Source organism: Nestor notabilis, unplaced genomic scaffold, assembly GCF_000696875.1.
Source record: "Nestor notabilis isolate BGI_N333 unplaced genomic scaffold, ASM69687v1 scaffold7048, whole genome shotgun sequence".
Classification (NCBI taxonomy): Eukaryota; Metazoa; Chordata; class Aves; order Psittaciformes; family Psittacidae; genus Nestor; species Nestor notabilis.
In genome coordinates, this window is record NW_009938642.1 from 77,942 (window position 1) to 97,732 (window position 19,791).

The window sequence follows — 19,791 nt, forward strand, 5'->3', positions numbered from 1 at the left end:
AAATAAACAATTCAATGACGTTGCTCAGCTCTTGATTTTAAGAAGAAATCTTTTCAAGAACTACAACCCTGGTGGCTAAGCCCCTCATCTCTTTAGGTCTACACACTTCTTACAACATTCCAGCTCAGAGGGTCTGGTTTTACATCAGAGAGGCCCAAAACAGTGCAGAAATGCATGAAGTACATGCCTGACATTACCTATAAGGATCACATTGAAACCGTGAGATCATCATCCTGTTAACATACTGATGCTTTTCTTTGCAGTAAATGATTTTTAGTAGAAGCTGAGGTACAGGAAGTTGAGCTATGGCTTCCCTCCTGATCAGTCGCATCCCACACTTGCTGAAATTAACGGTCTCTGAAATATACTGGCAGCACTGAGCACTTTGTGCTGTCTCTGCCAAAGGAGAACATGGCAAATGCATCAATGAAACTGCTGCAGAGAGTATATATATCCAGGGGAGGCTTTGAATGAATGGTAATTCAAGTTTCCTGTTCCTGACAGACCGCCTGTGCAGAGAGAAGGCAAATCAGCCTCTCTGTTAATAAGCAGTGAAGCAGATGGCATTTCATGATATTTAACTTCTGGGTAAACACTGAGGAAATTCAGTTAGCATCCTGGCGCACCCCTCTGCACTGCCTTTCGGAGTCTGTGCCCTGCAATTCTCCCTGAACACGCTGGAACATCAAATAGATTTCCAAAAGGCAGTGCACTGAAAATGCACCCTTTTAAGACAGGACAGTACCTGGAATTATGCTGAGGGGTTTGGGATGCTGCGCTAGATAATCCATAATGCAGGAACTTTGATCATCCAGGAAATACCACGCACACAGCTTTGAGGAAGCTTTAGAAATCATATGGTCCCCAATGTTCCTCATCAGCCCCTAGTAAAGACAGCTGTTCTAACACAAGGAGAATTCATATCCTACCATCCTCCTCTTCCACGTCACTCAGGGACCGCTCCTCCACAAAGCCAGAGCTCGCTGAGCTCTGGCTGCTCGTGATGCTGTCCAACCGCCGCTTCAGGTCTGCAGAGAGGTCACCAACATAGTTCTCCTTCCCTTGCCGGAACCTGGCGCTTTTGTTCTAGAAGTGTGAGGGGAGGGTAGGAGAAATCAGAAGCAGGAAGCATTTTCTGGGGAGAGGCAATGATGCTCCCCATAGTCTGTGCCACTGGCACCACTGAAGGCAGGAAAGGCGGCCCAGCACTGGCATGATTGGCCACACTGCTCCAAGCCAGCTCTGGTTGGGGCACCATGCTGGTGTGGTGACAGCGCCAGTGAACCCCAACCCATGGCCACATGGGCCAAACACCCTCTGCTGTTCCACAGCAAGGCCTTTGCCTACTCCCACGGTCTCCCAGATGCCTCCCAGCAACATCTCCACTTGTGGGGTCTCAGCTCCCTGGTGCCCACCACTTGTGAAGCACACACAGATGCTGCCCTCTCACACATTCAAGCCTCTCAGCACTGATATGGCTTTACCTCCCACTGCTGCAAAGGCCCTTCTGCTAAACCTCTACATTGGCCAAAACCCTAGCAGCCCTAAAACTCCGGTTTCCTTCTTCCCCAAATACACTGACTGCCTCTAGGGAGAATGCCAGCTCCACAGGTTTCCTTAACCACATTTCCATTTTCTCCTGCTTCAGTTTGGTGACTTTTCTCTCCTGGCAGGGCTGTTTTTTCCATTGTCAGTTCCCATCCCCACCACTTGTGTAAGGTAGGGTCAGCTCCCTCGTGTAACCCTGACTTCTCCTTCAAGGCCTCTCAGATATTTGTTTGTCCTTTATACCTCACAAGAAGATGCAGCAAGTTGCCTTTGCCAATATAAAATAGTAAACAATCACTCCAAAGATCAAGAAAAATAACCCCCTGGAGAACCAACAAGCAGTTTGAAAAAGCTCTGATCTAGGCATGGCAGATGCAAGAGGACTCGGGTCTACCAGAGTGGCTGAACACAGCCCAGAGGCCTTCCTGTTGGCTGTGGGTGAAAAAGGGAATGGTCCCAGGCATGATGCTCAGTGCTGGGTACATGCAGCTAGGCTCTTTGTCCAGTAATCCGACCCTTGGAGGGGATGGATCCTCCTAACCTTTCTCCAGAAGCCAGACCCCCTCTCAGAGGCATCCAGAAATTAGCTTGAATATGCCAGCCTCCATCCTCCTGCTCCTTTCAAACTGGGATGCAAAGAGGGGGTGCTGTGACAGAGCTCCCCTTTGCTAAGGACTTGGGAGGTAAAAATCTTAGCATAAACTCATGACGTACATCAATTATACAAATGATTAACAGCAAAAAATATAGCCTAGTTCGGCAATGAGCCAAGGGGATAGTGGAAAGGATAATCATGTGATAGAAGATACCTACGGATATCTGATGGATATACACACTAAGCAGGGTGTGCAGTTATTTAAGGTGGTCCAGAGCTTAACTAAGAAAGGAAAAAATTCAGGCTGATAATCAGAAAGAACTTCCTGACAGATATGGCCAAGTGTAGAACAATCTGCCAAGGGAAACAGTGGAAGCCCAGTTCCTTTGCATTTTAAGCTAACAATAACAAAATAGCTACATTTCAGGGGCCAGGGGAAAGACTAGATGACCTCTGATGTCTTTGCCATCTCTCATTCCCATGGGAAGTACTAGATACTCAGCATCCCTAGGGATTGCCACTTCAGTCTGCACCAGGAACAGAAACATTGTGTGTGGAAAAATCCCACCAAAACAAACACTACAATGTAATGTCAAGTAACCTTGACTCCTTACCTTGTATGGGACAAATTCGCTCCTCTTGCTCCGTAGGTAGGCTGACAGATTCCCGAACTTGCAATATTCCACAATGACCATGAGTGGGCCTGTACAGCACGGAAAGCAATTCCTTAGACTATTTATATCTCACCTTATCTCACAGCAGAATTTGTGGCTAGAAATACATCCATTTCAAAAAGCATTCTACTATCCAGAGGTTTTTGAAAATAATAGTAATAAAAATATCTAATCAAAGCAGGGAAATGATTCCTTTTCTGCTCTATGAGGAAGGAAGGAAGAACACACGGTTTTGAAAAATCACAGTCCTAATTTCATATGTGAAAATGCATAGTGGTGTGCTTACACTTAAAGTGCCAATATCTACCTATGCTAATTGACATTGTAAGGATGTGACATAAATATGTGAATGAATTTCAGTGCAATTAACCAATCCTTTGCAATAAAGTCACACAAATGATTACCCATGCATTTTTGTGCAGGCAGTTTAAGTCCTAAAAATTTAAAACAGGAATCTTGGTTTCAGAAAACTGATACCATAATATGCAGTGCAAATGTGGTATTTCACGCCCAAATTGCTTCATATATATGCATATGCTAAAAGGGTAGGTTTCCATTCTAGGCTCCAGATACTGGCCATCTCTATTTCATTATGGAATAAACAAGGAAAGAAATATTTATGGATTATGTTTCCCTCAACTACTGAACTTCTGTCATGGAATTTACAAATTAAATTCTGATCCCATAGCAAGCCAACACTTTGGCTTCTCTGAAAAATTATTACTGAGTTACTTTACACTGAATTTATTCCAAATTAGCATGCAGTGCTGGACCTGTTAAACAAAACATCTGTCCCCAATTATAAAGTAGGTATAAAGGTTCATCCACCCAGAGCTAGACTCCAAACAGCAACCTCCCTTCCTACACACACACATCCCATTCAAAGCCCGGGAGGGAAGTCACAACTTGCAGTTGCACTGTAGCCAGCCACAAGAATAAGACCAACTTGTTAAATCTGGTACTAGACTCAGACCCAAAGTCTGTTACACATGGGGTGTCCACTATGAAAGCGGATCTGCGACACAGAAAAGCAAAGTGATAGAACAACTAAGAGATGGAGCTGGACGTAGAACTCGGGGCTTTTGAGCCCTTATCCACCTCTGGACCTGTTCACTCTTATCAGAATACTCTTTTTTAAAAAAAGAAGACTATTTCTTCCAACCTTAGTTTAGAAACTCAATTTTCTATGAGAAAGAGGGTTTTCACTAGCACCTTCCCACCGACTGGGAAGTTACTCACCTCCTGGCTTCGTACAGGCCCCAAGTAAATTGACAACATTGAGATGATGGCCGATATGAATGAGGATCTTCAGCTCTGACATAAGTGCTCTGTGCTCACTATGGGTTGCACCTTCTGAAGAGGTAAAACAACAAAGATCAGGAGCATCAAAGGCAGAAAGGTTTTCCCCTCCTCTGTGTTCTCTCCTGCTATTTTTCCAGCTCATCTAGTGACAAGTCTTGTTGGTTGGTAGCCTGGGTCAGCTATGCTGCAGGACACTGATGAAAGCTGGGCACATTCACGACAGGGTTGGTTTTGCTCTGCTCTTAATCATTTTACAGTACATCAGAATAGGGGTGCAAACAATCCAGATTAGCAAACATCTTTTTTCCTACAGACCTTTTGAGCACTTTGTACTCTGCCATTTGACTCTTTCAACCAATAAGAGCTAGAAACATTGTCCCAAAGCCACTGCTGGGGTCCAATGGGTCCAGGGACTGGGGGATATATGGCCAGGGCCAAACATGCCTGACTCTGCAGCCTCATCAAAAGCCTGGAGATGCAGCTGGTGTCCTCACAGAGATAGGAGGGGGAAAGGAAAGAGCTGAAGTAGTGGGGAAGAAGAGGCAAAGGAGGCAGCTCTCTGCAGGATGCCTGAGCACTGAGAAGCTGGAGGGACAGGGCTTTCATGCACACTCATCCCATTGCAACAAATCTGCAATAGGTATTGCCTGCACTTGTGAATGTTCTCACTGCACCGTCAGAAATCCCTGTCTTTCCCACTCTTCCTTCAGTACAGCACAGGGTGAGAAAAAGCCCCTGAATGCCAGCAGCCCATTTCACTGTCCCAGCTACATCCTCTTCAGGAACAGTATGTCTTGGAACCACAGCTTACAACTTTTTTGTGGTGAATGCAAAGCACTATAATATGATTTCAAATGAGGAGAAAGCTGTTCAAAATTACAACTCGCTTTGGAGCATGCCTAAGCCATTTCCTGAGACTTGCAGAAAGCTCCCACCAGGCTACATGAGGCAGACCATGAAAACTGTTTGCAGGAGCAAGTTCATATTCTGAACCTGAGTAGATATGTAAAGCAATGGCTAAGAAACCACAGTTGATCCAGTTATCGATGAGAGAAAGGCATCATGACACCAACTGTTAAGCTAAACTTATGTACACATTTGGTACAAATATTTTGATTTTTTTCCTTTCTGCTGGTTATAGTATTATAGTTATGTTTATCCCTATATTGTGTATCCAAGGTGAAGTTGTAGTCATCATTTTTACCTTTAAGCATTTTGACTGCCACTGTTTTGCAGGTAGCAGTTTTGTCGATCCCAAACGCGTCTGCTTCTATGACCTGGCCAAAAGCTCCACGCCCAAGAGGTTTACCTTGAAGTGAGATGAACATACTCCAGTTTATTTCCCTGGCACAGTGGGCAGAAGATGCAGAATAAACAGCAACTCGAAACTGAGTTTATGTATCAGAAATTAACAGGGTGCTGGTAATAAGGAGAGGATTCGTTATATCCTACAGGGCCACAGAGCCCATCCAGGGGTCTTGCATCAGGCAGCCTCATGGCAAGCCAGGACCAGAAACAGCCCCCAGCACAGGGCTGGCTGCAGTATCACCAAATGGCTCATGCAATGAATACACACCTAGCTTTAGCCGGTCTCTGGGAAACTCCCACTTGCTGGCATCATATGGGAGCCGTTCGCAGTGCTCATCTATAGGGACCTCATCAGGATCCATGATGATTGACAAGTAGCCAGTCTTCATGTCCCCTCCGTTGGCCTGGAAAATGGTATTAGTTGTAGTTGCACAGATTTTTTGCTGGTGATGTGCAGGCAAAGTGCCATTTTCTCACTTTGTGGTGTTTCATTACTTCCCAGAAATGCCAGGCTACCATTTCACCCATTTCAGCACGTCATCATCAGTGTGATCATCGTTAATTACTTGCACGCCTTTCTTTTTTTTTTTTTTTTAATAAACAAAACCAGCTGAAACATTTTTTCTCTTGTGAGGGCCTGCTCAATTAAAAACAAATTTCTGTGCCCCAGGTTCCAGGCAAGAATGTTATGGCATGAAGAGAAAAAATGTGTCTGTTGATTTAAGAACAATGGAAAGAAGCAACACAAAAGAACTCAAGTCAGCTCTCATTTGTCATGCAAGACCAGTGCTGATAGGACAGTACAAGAATTTTTTCATTACCCGCTTAACGGTCCGGAGGATGATTACAAGAAGCAACCAGAAGAACATGGCAATCACTGCAGTGCCAACGAGGATAATGAGCTCCAGATTTGTTTTCTCTTCAGCGCCTGGGAAGAAATAAATGAACATCTGAGTGATAGTTGGAAGCGTATTTGTTTTGTTCATTCATTAAAGTAGAGAATGGAGGTCCTTGTTCTGAAGGTTCGTTTTAAAAGTGCAACATGGAGCAAGGAAACGAAAGCAAAACAAAACAGAAAGCTTGGGGTTTTATTTTGGGATATTACACTTAGTTTCATGTTGGTTTACGCAGCACCCAATTTTTTAGCATCAGCTTTGTTCCAAAGACTATATCTGGACCTTTGGCAAATGTAAAAAAGTAATATCTCACATTTTAAAAAGAAATCATTGTTTTAGAATACTCAAAATGGACAATTCTTTCTCCAAAAACCAACAAAACCATCATATAATAAACAAAGTGCTGTGAGGATGACTCGAAGAACAATCTCTTTCTTGTCTCTTTGCATACTTCAACTGGGGCATGAAAAAACCACAGTTCTACAAGAACTGTGAAATATGAAAATAAGGTCTTATTTACAATATCCCTTTTCCAGTAAAATAGTCTCCAGCAGATACCACTCAAACATCTATTAATGTAGAAGCAGCTCTCTTCAGCTCCTGTTCACCACATCATGCTCTTGTATTTCATCCTTTGCATGATGCATTTTCCTACACAGTAGCACACTTCATCGTATGACCCCAATGAGCTGCACTATAAATTTCTTGGAGCGAAACAGTATGTCCTACACAGATTTCCAACTTTTACAGACATGCCCCAGCCATATTTACCACATCAGCTGAAATTTGCAATGATGTCAGCTGCAAATAATTTCCACCCCATATAAACATGTTGCCCAATATCTTAATATCCTAATGCAACCTATAAGAATAACAGGATACTGCTTTAATTACCTTAACGGAACAGACAGGACAACCACCCTGACTTACAAGACAGACGTTTGTGTAGGATTCAGTGACTAGATTTTGCTAATGTACTAACCTCAAGGGCAAGGAACTTTTAGTTCAAGGCTTCTTATTGCAACTCTTGGTGGAAAAAGTCCCTCATGGTTCCAGCTACTCAGACTGCACGCTAACCGCTTGTTAGGATTTGGTTTTTATCATTGTGAATTGCATTTCAGTGTGCCACAATAGGACTGGAACAAGTGAGAAGTGGGTCTCACAAATGCTCCTTTCAGAGCTTGGCAGACTAAGGCTGGAGTCCCCTAACCCAAAATCAGTACCTGTTCCTATTACTAAAATGAGATGGCAATCATAATAGACAGCACAAAGTCTTCACTCTGTTTTTCTTAGATGACGTGACAGCAATGACACAGTTTAGAAAGTTACAACTGTTAAAACACGCATGATGACAATTATGTTACCAAGACAATAGAGATGCCCCAGGATATCTGCAGGTTTAGGTAGGCTGTGTAGGTTTGCATATAATATAGACTGGCAGAGTTTTCTTTGAAACCACAAGTAAGATAGATTCAGTTTTTCTTGAAAAGTGCTAAACAACATTGTGGAGACGAAAGCACCAACCTCAATAGCTGCGATTGTGATGGTTATGATGGCACTCAATTTGAGTTTGATGGGAAAGGCGAGGACTTTTCACAAATCTCGTGGTATATTTTAAGATCTCCAATCAGGAGAACCAGTGGATTTTCCTTTTAGTAATTATAAAGATTTCATGCACAATCTAACACTAACCTTCCACTGAAAAAAAAGCCAGTGCTTTTCTGCATCCGAGGACATTGCATGCAAGGCAGGTGTACAGCCCTCCATCTTCTTTCCTCACTCGACGTATGGTTAGTGTTTTGTTTCCATCTTTCAAAACAATACCTGAAACAAAAACCATGATTCTCAGTTCTGCTATTTTAATGCCACTTTGTGTTAAAAATTAAACTTTTTATGGTGAAAATCAGCAGTGAGTCCCATGAAAGAAAGCCCTTCAGTGATAGAAAACTCATAGCAAAAGAGCAACCCTCACCTGAATCTTCAACAAGGGTTTCGTTGTTTTTAAACCACGTGATGTTTGGAGGAGGAATGCCATTCGCTGTGCATGACACTTCTATGGTTTCACCTATGTTTGTTGTTTGATTTTCCAGGTTTCCTATGAGTGTGGGTGCCACGGGCTCTGTTGGTTTGAAAATACAGCAAAATTACAGACAAGAACATTGTCAAAGAGCAATTACATTACAGAAAACATCAATTTTTTTCAGTAATAGCACTTGATGGCCTAATAACAAATCCTTTTATAACACCAACAGCCACAGCATTCGTGTTAAGATCATAGTTAAACTTCCACATGACATAAGAAAGTTATAATAGCCAAGAAAATTTTAATAGTACTGATGCAACCTGCTCTAGATGGTTTAATGTGTGACTGGCAAGGCTGCTGAAGGAAGATGGAATAGGTGAGAAATTGCTTCCCTCACATTTCTCTTTCCAGGGTCATTATGAGAAGTCTGATATTGCTGGTCCATCAAATGTCCACTCAGGACAGCCCATGAACATGCACAAGTATTTTCCTGAATGTGCCTACTCAGCCTAGACATCCAGGTCCCAAAACAAAGTCATCACTATTTCTGTGCAAAGCCGATTGATTACCAGCTTGCATTGCTTGCATCTGAATACCAGCATCACTTCATGATAGTTTAAATTACAGACAACTTCAGTCAGTTACTTCGAACTCTAGTCAATGACACAAAGCAGTAGCGTTAATGCTATGAATACACACATGCATACACAGCTAGAGGGAAAAATGTGTTTCAAAAAGTAAAACTGAGAAGTTATTGAGCTAAACACGTGTCATTACTTGTGCAAAAGCCAAACTCATCCCTTTGCAGAGCACAGTGGCCCGGTCAGTGTTTCCTCACTGGTACTAATGAAGCAGTAAGACCCTGCTGCCCAGACAACCCCCAGACGTCTGTGTAACAACAAATGGTCTGAATATATTTAATAAACTCAGTGCACCGTTAACCCAACACATACAAGGCCTGGAGGTACCAAAACCTGACACTGCTGCAGTTATTTTTATGTACAACCACCCATTTTGGTTCACAGTAAGAGATCTATACCTTGAACAGTGAGGTGCTTCACCAGGCAGTGCTGTGTTTTAGCCTTTTTGTCCTGAGCAATGCAAACATAGTCCCCTCCATCTTGGAGGGAGATGTTATGGAGGATGAGCTCTAATGTGACATTTTCACCATTGGTATTTGAAACTGTAGCATTCAGCTTCTGGAGAGCATTGAGGTTCTTGCAGACAGGCATGGGCAGCCCTCCAAAGGGAGTCTGCGAAGCATGAGCAGTGAGTTTGTACCACGACAGCTTCTCAAAGGTGAATTTGTCTGCTGTGCATTGCAAGGACATATTATCTTTCTCTGTGAGCTGATTCCGAGGCTGGAGATTAATTTCAAGACCCCCTGCAAGTTAAAAAAAATAAAACAAATTCCTATTAGGTTGCATAATTTGTGGCCAACATTAACTTGAAAAGCCCATTTTACAAATACAGCCTTATCCTCATCTTATCCAATTGTAAATAAGGAAACAAAACACTGAAAATCAATCCTCTAATGAGTACAACCTAAATAAAAGGAAAAGGAAGGCCTGTGTAATGAATACAGTTCCTCTCTGTGTAGAAATTTACATCAACCTAAGATGATTCTTAGCATTACTTACAGATAATTTTTAGATTTGGATTAAAATAATATTTCAGCATGAATATGGGGACTGATTTTTCAGAAGACAGAAGCTCTTTGCCACTGGTTTTGAAAGTGTTAGTCTTAGCTTTTACAGTACATCTTTATTCTTTTTGTGATGCGTGATTTCTCTGTAGCTCTTTTAAGTGACTGCAGAAGTAGTCATTCTCAGGACAACAGTGCCCATTTTGCATTATTTTCATGGGACCACCACTCCACAGATGCCAGCAGGACTAATAGCTTGGCTGAAGTTAGGTGGCGACTTTAAAGGCTGACTTAAGAAACCTTACGTAAACCTAAATCCTAAGCTGTTAAAGGATTTCATAACGGACAGGAATCAGACAGCAGTACTGAAGAACCTGTCATTAGCAAAATAGACAAAATAACAATAATTCAACATCGCTGTCCTCAATGGAGTATACTTACTGGTCACGTGAAACGAGATAACCCTCTCACTTGACCCAGCTCTGTTTGTAGCCATACATCTATACAAAGCAGATACATTTGCTGCTTGAATCACAAGGGTGCTCACAGTCTGCAAAAGAACAATCAAGCAATTTCATACCGTGTCACTGTCAAAGTATGCACTTGATCCTGACCACTCCAACAGCTCAGCAAAGTGCTCTGCAGGTATTCGCACAACGACAAATCCCTCTAAAGCACAAACTCATGGCATGGCGGGAGCACGGTCCCCTCCTGATGTTTACATTTTGTCCTTCAGGGTGTAACAGTCAGGCAAAAGAAAACAACAAAAAGCAGCCTTCCAGAAGGCAGACTTTTTTTTGTGTGTTAATAAATGCTGCACCCTCAACTTTTTCTGCTTTTCAGCCTCTCCAGCTTCTCCTCATTACAGTTAAATAGGAAGTTTAACTCACATAACTTCAGACTGCTAAAAGGTAAGCACTGAAATCTAAGTAGGTTATGTTCCTCAAAGGAGACTCACTTTGAGTCAGTGTCTAAAGGACTCAAGAGTGTGTATCTCTGTCCATTTGCTCTAGCAGAAGTTTGCTCAACTAGATGAGAGTAGGTCCCTAAGTTTAACAGTAGGTCAAGAGAGTCTTATTTCTAGTGATATATTTCCAGATATGTGGACTGCTTAACACGGCCAACAGAAAAGAAAATCTGCTCACCTTTGTTTTCCCAGCAATAGTAACGACTCGGTGCTTAATTTCAACCTGATTCCCACCCTTTCTCTCTGAAATCACTTTCCATTTCCTGCATGCGTATGGATTGGCTCCTGAGCGAACTTTCCTGAAATAATAAGTAGAGATATATGAATTAGGTGAGTATTCACCCTTTAAGAGAGTTGTTTTGTGTTCTCTTTTTCATGTGCAAATATTTATCTATAAATCAGATGCATCACCCACCACAGCCTGTATCTGGGAGGGAATTCTGGAAACATTTCTATTAAATCGCACCATATAACCTTCTGAGACCTTTGTGCTCTGTAAAATAAGGAATCCCCAAGCCTAAAGGTGAATCTCCTAATTAATCTGCTTGTGTCAGCTCAATTAGGATGCTTGGAGGGAAGCAGCTATTCTGGGAACAAACCTCCATTCATAAATGGATGATTCAAGTCAATTTAGTTCAAAGGAAGACAGAGAGACATAGAAATCACTGAACTCCCTACAAGAATTTCTTGAGGACAGTAGCCATTGTGTAAGAAGCAACCAGGCACCAAAGGAAGAAACTAGTGGAAATCACTTTAAAAACAACAACAGGAAAGAAGAATGCTTTTTGTTGGTTGCTGTTTTTTTTTTTAAAAGGAAATCAGGGCTTATGGTGGGCCCAGATAAGGGAAGCTGCGTGAATCTCAGTCAGGCACTCTCTCTATCATTCCCCAACATCAATCAGTGCACTTCCTCTGAGATACACTTTCACACAGATAAAGAGCACGGTCACACTCAGCACTTGAGCAGAAAAAAAAAAAAAAAGCCACCACAAGGAACCATAATAAGCATAAACAGTAAATTTCCTCTGTTTGGGATGGAGTTTTGGGCCTGCAGCCACAGGGAGATCTGAGGGGAGGGCATGCAGATAGCTGCAGTTGAAACCTCAGGCAAGCCCTTCAAGAAAGCATGACAGCAGCACGCTGGCGCTGCCAGTTCCTCACTGCGGGTGGCCCTTGCCTCTTCAAACAACGATGACTTTGTCAGAGCCTTACTGCAATGATCAGCCTATCGAGTACAACAATCTTTTCTTCATTGCCCACTGGATCTACATTTAGTAACGAGCCTGGACAAGGGATGCACCCAAACATCCCAACCCAACCCAACCATCCCACCAGAGCTATGTAAGCTGCAGAAGGTGGCAAGGACTTGGCACTCACTGAGGGCTGAAAGTGCATTCCTCCTCCAGTTGCCAGTGCCAGAGGACAGTGGCAGGCGGTGGGACGGCGTAGACAGTGCAGGTGAGTGCCTGTGTGGAGCCGTACTTGTAGGAGTCAACAGGGGCCAGCAGCGCGTTCTCACCAATCTGGGGGGGGACTGGAGGAGAGACAAGCAGGTTATACCTCCCCAGCAGCACCACAAGCACATGTTAGACCCACAGCAGCTAATTTATACGCTGCCTCACACCCAAGTGCAAAGCAGAGCATCTCCAAGAACATGTTGGGAAGAGGTGAAGCTGCCCAGCACCATGAGGATCAGGACCTCAAGATGCAATGCTTAGGATTGCCTATATCTCCCTTCATTACCCTCTGGTTTAAAATGCAGCCCTCGGACTCCCACCATCCACTAGAGGCATATTATTCACATTGCATGTAGCCTCACTGCTCTTTCCAAGACCTGCTGTCTTCAAAGCATAGGAGCTAGGTTGTTTCCTGGGGAGCAAAGAGGAGGAGGAAGAGGAGAAAGAGGAGCAGCAGTGCTACACAGGGCAGGGCAGAAGAGGAGGGACAGGCTGCGTGAGGCAGGAAGGATGGGTGAGGCAGGACAGGGCCAGGATGGAGTGGGGTGGGGAGAACTCTGGCAGCATGGCCAGCAAGGAGGGCAGGAAAAGAGCAGGATGCAGAGGCAAAGAAATAATATACAGAAAAAAACCCAACAACCCACACACAAAGTATCATCACAACACCACCACCGGGAGCCTGCAGCCTCTCAACCAGCACATCCTGGAGCCAGGAGAGATGGACCATCTCTGCCCTGCCAAGGCTGAGGTTCAAGTGCTCTTCTCCCAGCCAACCCCCCCATTTAAACCTTCATAGCAGTGGGATTAATTTAATTGTATTTAATTGAATGGTAATACACCACAACCAGATGTGAAAGAAGGTACTCCTGTGGTACACCACTTACCATTCACAAGCAGAGTAAATGTATGTCTCTTCTGCAACTTGTTAGTAGGGTTTGTAAGGACAACAGTGTAATTCCCAGCATCCTTTTCAGTTGCTTCAGTGATCACTAAAGTGTAGCCAAGTTTAACTGTATGATTTGTATTGATGGCTTTTCCATTTTTATACCTGAAGGAAAAATAGAGTGGTTTAAATAATTCAGAGATTTACCTCGACTAAGAATAGCTCAGTTTTTCAAACATGTTATGGTGCCATTCTTACCATTTTGCGTCTGGTGGAGGATATCCTTTAAACTTCACAGGAATCTTGACTGTATCACCTAGCCTTGTCTCAACCACATTCTCCATTCTCTCCAGATGAATAAAAGGACTTTCTGTAAAAAAAGAACGAACTAAATGGCCTTTCCATGTGGACAAAAGTGTAAGTGCTCTCCATTTGCATTAGCGCTTAGCAACAGATGACAAATAGGAGCCAATGACAGGTTGCCACTGATGAAGCCCAGCTGGCTCTGATCTGGGCTCTGGAGAGATGGACCCACCATGAAAACCCAGTCCTTTCCCTTGCACAGAGGAACAGGCAAGTTTCCCCACTGACGAGCTCTGGAAAGCAGAGACAAGACTCAGCTCTCAGGACAGTGTGCCAACTGTCAGACCTAGTGTCAGACCCATACATATATATATGTGTATATATAGATATTTATATAGTGTGATACTTCTACAGTATTTCACTCAGATACATTCAGCCTCTTCTTGAGTATGTATCTGAAGCATTGCAGTCACAGAATACATTGAAATTATTTACACTACTTGCTGTAAATTATAAACTTACATTTAGACTAACACAGTGATTAGGCTTCTGACTAAGATTTAGAATAGTATGGACTTAATATCTGGTACACTCACTATAGCACATGATCTTGTTTCGGATCCTGAAGAGAAATACAAAGAACTCACGGGAAAATTGATTCTATCTTGAATCACTGTGCCACATAATAAGTTTGAATGTTAAAAAACCAGTCTCCTTCAAAGTATAAACCCCTTTGTCTGACTCAGTGATTAAAAATGGGCCATTCTCATGCTGGCAATTTTTTCTAGAAGTAACCCAGTGGAGTTGCTGGGGCTGTGGCCAAGAAGGGCTTGAGAAAAGGCTGTAGGATGTAGCCTCATAGTTATCTATGCACTTAGTCAAAGTTGTTTCCTTTCCATCACTTCCGTTCAACCAAAACTTCACTTGATTCATCTATTCATAGTGTAAAAGCTGAAAGTTTTAGTTTCCTAGTTTCATTGATGCTGACCCAGGCTCTTCTCCTGCAGAACCACCAGAGCCTAACCTAAGATCACCTGGAGTGAGAACAGGCAACCCTTATACAAAGCTGTCTACACAAATTCAGTTTTACAGGACCTCAAGGAGGTCAACACAGAAGAGGACCAGAGGTTTACCTCAGTTTAGTTTACTGCTCATTTTCCTATGGGATTCTACAGCTTTCAGTAACATACAGCATCCTTTAAAATCTTATCATTAGCTAAACATGTGGTACATACATATTTTTATACATATAGGTATAATGTTATAGTGGGTGCAAGAGAAATACTGTAGCTGCAGCTTGATTAACTTCTGTTATTTGATTCATCACTAAGGCACCTTCTGCATCCCAGTAATGAATCCCAAATTTGAAGCAGCCAACAAAACTGAAGCAGAAGATGTCATACCATGGATAATGAAGTAACTGCTGTTTTTCATGTTCATACGACCGCTGGATGCTGCACAAGTATATCGACCTTTGTCACTTAAGGACACACTGTCGATGGTAAGAGTGCTCACAAACTTCTTTACTTCTCCTGCAGTGGTTTTTAAATCCCTTATGGTGGCACGTTTTTCCTGTAACAGAGAAAAGACATAGGTGTTTGGGGGTTTTATTGTTATTCCTTCTGCCACCCTTTGCACACCTGTATATACTAGCCATTTCTTTGCGTATTATCATCTGCTTTGTCAGTATTATAAAGGGGGGAGTGACATTATACATAAATCATTTATTTCACTGTGATGTTGGCACTTTTAATTTATTACAGATTTACCTTGATGGAAGGGTAGTCCCATTTAAAATCAATTCCTACGTTCAGTTCCGTCCTTACGGTGCAATTGAGAACCAGTTTTTCCCCCACTGCCAGCTCTACTTGGGAGTGCGGGTTCATTGTCAGATCATAAATTCTGTATCCTAGAGGAAGAAAAAGGCAGCACAAAACATGAGGGTAAGAAGAGGTTTCCTTACAGCTGTCAGCACCAAATTTCCCAGGAGAATTCACCAAAACTCCCACTGAAACCCCAGCTACAAAGAAGCCCCTCAGCACCCCAGCACGGGCATACAAAGGAGCCTGGAGGGAAGGAAGATGCCTGCCCTGAGGATTTCCCGTCCGAGACCTGCATCAGACAGTGACACAGCAGTATGTATGCACTTGATCAGAGTGCTCCCTGGAAGTAGGAGCAGGCAGGATATGGTGACCCACACAGTTCCTCTGCCTTAGACACCTTCTTCTTACCCTTGTGAGACCTGACACTGAAGGAGGTATATTCCATTCCCCAGCAGTAAGCAGGAATTTATTAAGAATAACAGTCTGACATTAGCAAAATTATCTGAAGTTTAATTTGTGCAATAAAATTTAAAATATTCCAATACAGAATATTCTGAATGCAGAAATTCTGCAAGAACTCTGAATTTGCTCCAAATCGGAGTGAGGACTGATGAATTTGGTGAAGAAGCAAGAGCCTGCTGCACAAAGTAAAGGTGGAGAGCTGCTGTACCTTCCTACCAAGCCAGGCAAGACTGCCTTGGTGCCATCTGGCCACTTGAAGTGGTCACTGTGTCCTCAGCCAAAAGGGAAATAGCCACAATTTCAGCTCAGGCTTGAGCTTCCACAGTATCATTACATTATTTCTGAGTTTTGCCGAACAACTGACAAAGTATACCAGGGAAAGCATAAACCCCTGTGAGAGTCAGGACATAGATCTGAGGGAGGGAAGACAACCTAGCTCCTAGTGTGACCCTCAAATCCCCCATTGCCTTGGTACCCCCTCAGAGCAATTCCTTTCCATCTGGTGCTGATGGATGCCTGTCCCCAGTTCCCTTCAACTACAACTTGCATCCTGGGTAAGTGAGTAAGGTACATAACACGGTGATTTTAGGAAAAAGGCTTGCATTGTCGGGAAAAAAAAATCCTTGGCATCCATGTAAACCACTAAAAATAGAAGCACTTATCCCAGTGATCAACCAGAAAGAATACAATACATTGCATTTAAAAGAAACGTAATATATCTCACAACATCCATTTTGCATTAGCTGCATTGTCAGTATTGAATAACCTAGAGTCCAACCAAATGTAATTGGTTCAGTATGTTGTAGCAAGCAGAAGAACATTGGCTAGAGAGCAAAAAAAACCCTTTGGCTTACCTACAACTGCGACTATGTATATCACAGACTGGTAGCTTTCATCATCTATTTTAGCTTCACAGAAGACCATGCCCGCATAGTTGATTAAATGACTGGGTATAGTGAAGCCTTTTTTATTATTCCACGAAATTGATTTACCATCAGGAACAAATATCTTTTCTGGATATTTCTGTTTGAAACATTGATAAAATACATAGTGACATTTCAAAAAAAAATAAAATCAAACAACCCTGAATTTTCAAGTCCAACATTTTCAATAACCGCAGGGTCCCAGTTTTGACATCCTAGCTCAGGCAATCTCTCTTTCATACGCAAACACTCTGCACTTTGAGAGCACAGGATCACAGATGAGTACATTTACAGCACTCGCCTTGTAATCACAGGCTGTAAAATTCCCAAGGATAGAATGAAGTTTTTAAGAAATGCAGTTATATTTCAAGCAAAGTATTTATGTCACAGTGATTTCAACTAACTCTTAAAATAATACTGCATTTTTTCCTTACCGCATGTAGAGATACGTTGAGATTTGATACGGTTCCAAGGCACGGCACTACCACAGTTTTATTCTTAGTGATGTATACAATGCCAAGCTGATCACTAACTGAAGTCACAAATGGAGATCTGTAATCTAGAAGAATATTCAGATGGCAAATGGATATTGTCACATTATTACGGAAGAAACTTTTCCAATTTTGTTCTTTCCCTGTCTATTTCTTCTCAAAGCAGTTTTGTTCTTTCCTATGTGGTAAAACACTTGAATGATGAGACTAAATAGGAAGTACATATTTTGACAGACATCCCCCAGTTTTACAATATCATTACCCTGAGAACAGTTATCAGCAGCAGTGCGCACTTTGTAGAATAGCTTCCTGCTACTGCAGTCTATGTGCTGGTAAATGTCTGATTTACCCTAGCGTGACTTTCCTTGCATAAGTGCTACAGGAAATATCAGTTAGACGTAGTGGCACACTACATTGGCTCCCTGAATGGCAGCGTTCTCCTCAAAGTCAGACCAAAAATGTAGTAAGTTCATATTCTTACAAAACAAGCTAAGCCAAGTACGTAATAACATCTCATTTTTCAAGATGGTAACTATAAGTTAATGATAAAAAGGAAAGAGGTTGCATAAGAAAATGAGTATGAAGCCATCAGTGCAAAAAAGGCAGATGCCTCAATGTATGCACTTACTGAAGCTGAATGCATACCTGAAGGCTTTACAGTGTCTGTGGCTCTCAGCTGCGTTGCTACCAATGCAGCTGACAGCCTGAGTGTGAAAACTTCTCTCTTATAGCCTAGATAGGTTTTACCATCACAGTCAGCAAATGTATGGAAGTTTATGCTTTGGACTTGGGGTTTTTTGAATGGTATCAGGTTGTACAAATTGTGAAAGGGATCAAAATCTGTAATTTTTAATAAATATACAATCTCTGGAATCCTACTGCTGAGGTCAGTAATAGCTCTGTATTCATGAGGACAGGCTTATAGTGCAAAGGAGATATGGATGCTAAATTCCAAGTCAAGGAGAAAAGCAGGCCAAGTACTGCATATGGCAGGTTGCTTCAAAGTTACAGGTACAAGGGCTTTTTTACTGATTGCAACTAGTGTACTGGCATTAAATTAATCAACATGAAAAGAAGTAACAGTTTCACAGAATCAAAAACTCAAGGATTAATAAATTTTAAAGTCAAAACAGTTTTGAGATACTTCTTCTCCTGAGGTGAGAGGAAGAGCCACTCAAGAGCTGTGTAAGCATTCACCTTGTACGTAGACATAAATAGTTGTAGCTGCCTGGTTGTCCCTGTAAAGGCACCTGTAGTCCCCTGTGTCATTGCCGATGACTTTGAGGAGAGTAAGTGTCTTGCAGTAGGGGCCATCGCTGCAGTTTGTCACAGAGATACGCTTCTCAACACTGCTCTGGTTGCTTGGCCAGGACCACTCCAATGGCCTCTGTCCACTGGGAAAGCAAACGTTGGAGAGGTGTAAGCATGTGATGAGCACCAATGCTGATGCCAAGGCAGCGAACCCCAGACCCACCAGTCTCTATAGCTATGGAAAGGAACAGGCTTCATCCCATCATGTGGAGTGTTAAGCCATGTAGGATAAATTCACATAAATTGACCTATTGTTAATACCTATACAGAAGCTACTTGAGATTTACATTCTGCTGAATCTGAGTGACACAGCACCCAAAAGGGAACTTCAAAAGCACAATTCCGAGAGCATGGCTCACCAGTGGACCTGGCTGATGCCTCTTTCTCTGGGCCACACTTCGGTTCCCAGCTCTCCCTTGCTGCCACCCCTAAAATCATTTCCAAAGTCTGTCAGGGGAAAGCAAGGCGGGGGGTGAGGGGTGAGGGGCACAAAGGGAGTGGGGACAAACAGGAGCAATGATGGAAGAGAGACCGAATCACCTGTGATTCTATACAAAAACTCGCTACATAAATTATCCCCATCAAAATCATGCTGCACAGATTTGCCCTTACCTGCAAGTAATGTTTAGAGTGTTATTTGCAGTTATTGTGAGGACATCTTTTTGGATGCTAAGAGTTGGCTGATCCAGAGAAATAACTAAACCTGTGAATAATAATAACAAATAACAATGAACAATAAAAACAAATAACACGTATAAATCCCTGCAAATCAACCCAATTAACGAAGTACATGCTACTTAATGAGAAAAGCATTATGTACAGTATGTTTTAAGCGGACACTTTCACATCACCTACTTAGCAGAGCAGGGTAAATAATGACTTTTCACACATCCCAGAAAGTTCAAAAACTCTGTCATAACAGGAAGCAAAGGCAGATGGTCAGGAGCTAGCTGCAGAGCACTACAATTCAGCCAGCCAGGGTGGAGTTCCTGTTTTCTTGCGTTGCCAACTTCAAGGTCTAACAAGAGGATGTGGGACATTGAAATGAAGCGAACCTTCATCTGATGATCTCACTCCCTGGGGAAAGGGATTACTAACTTTTCTTATAACAAACCGAATATAGTTAAGTTCTTCAAGACTACTGATCAATGAACTATATGAAGAAAGTTTGTCAGAAATT

General features: G+C 42.5%; 1 protein-coding gene across 1 annotated transcript in view; it reads right to left on the minus strand.

Moving 5' to 3' along the window:
• Positions 1-19,311, minus strand: part of KDR (kinase insert domain receptor (a type III receptor tyrosine kinase)) — a 28,155-nt gene extending 8,844 nt beyond the window's left edge. The window contains exons 1-20 of the mRNA XM_010019428.1: positions 19,224-19,311; positions 18,498-18,694; positions 17,244-17,368; positions 16,741-16,909; positions 15,371-15,510; positions 15,005-15,173; positions 13,557-13,668; positions 13,300-13,463; positions 12,336-12,492; positions 11,137-11,257; positions 10,433-10,541; positions 9,386-9,730; positions 8,296-8,442; positions 8,016-8,147; positions 6,249-6,355; positions 5,696-5,831; positions 5,324-5,428; positions 4,057-4,170; positions 2,758-2,846; positions 930-1,086 (exon numbers count right to left, since the gene is read on the minus strand). Coding sequence (XP_010017730.1) covers positions 930-1,086; positions 2,758-2,846; positions 4,057-4,170; positions 5,324-5,428; positions 5,696-5,831; positions 6,249-6,355; positions 8,016-8,147; positions 8,296-8,442; positions 9,386-9,730; positions 10,433-10,541; positions 11,137-11,257; positions 12,336-12,492; positions 13,300-13,463; positions 13,557-13,668; positions 15,005-15,173; positions 15,371-15,510; positions 16,741-16,810 — 2,374 coding nt within the window. The 5' untranslated portion in view covers positions 16,811-16,909; positions 17,244-17,368; positions 18,498-18,694; positions 19,224-19,311. The remainder of the gene's footprint in view (positions 1-929; positions 1,087-2,757; positions 2,847-4,056; positions 4,171-5,323; positions 5,429-5,695; positions 5,832-6,248; positions 6,356-8,015; positions 8,148-8,295; positions 8,443-9,385; positions 9,731-10,432; positions 10,542-11,136; positions 11,258-12,335; positions 12,493-13,299; positions 13,464-13,556; positions 13,669-15,004; positions 15,174-15,370; positions 15,511-16,740; positions 16,910-17,243; positions 17,369-18,497; positions 18,695-19,223) is intronic.
• Positions 19,312-19,791: the final 480 nt, after the last annotated feature.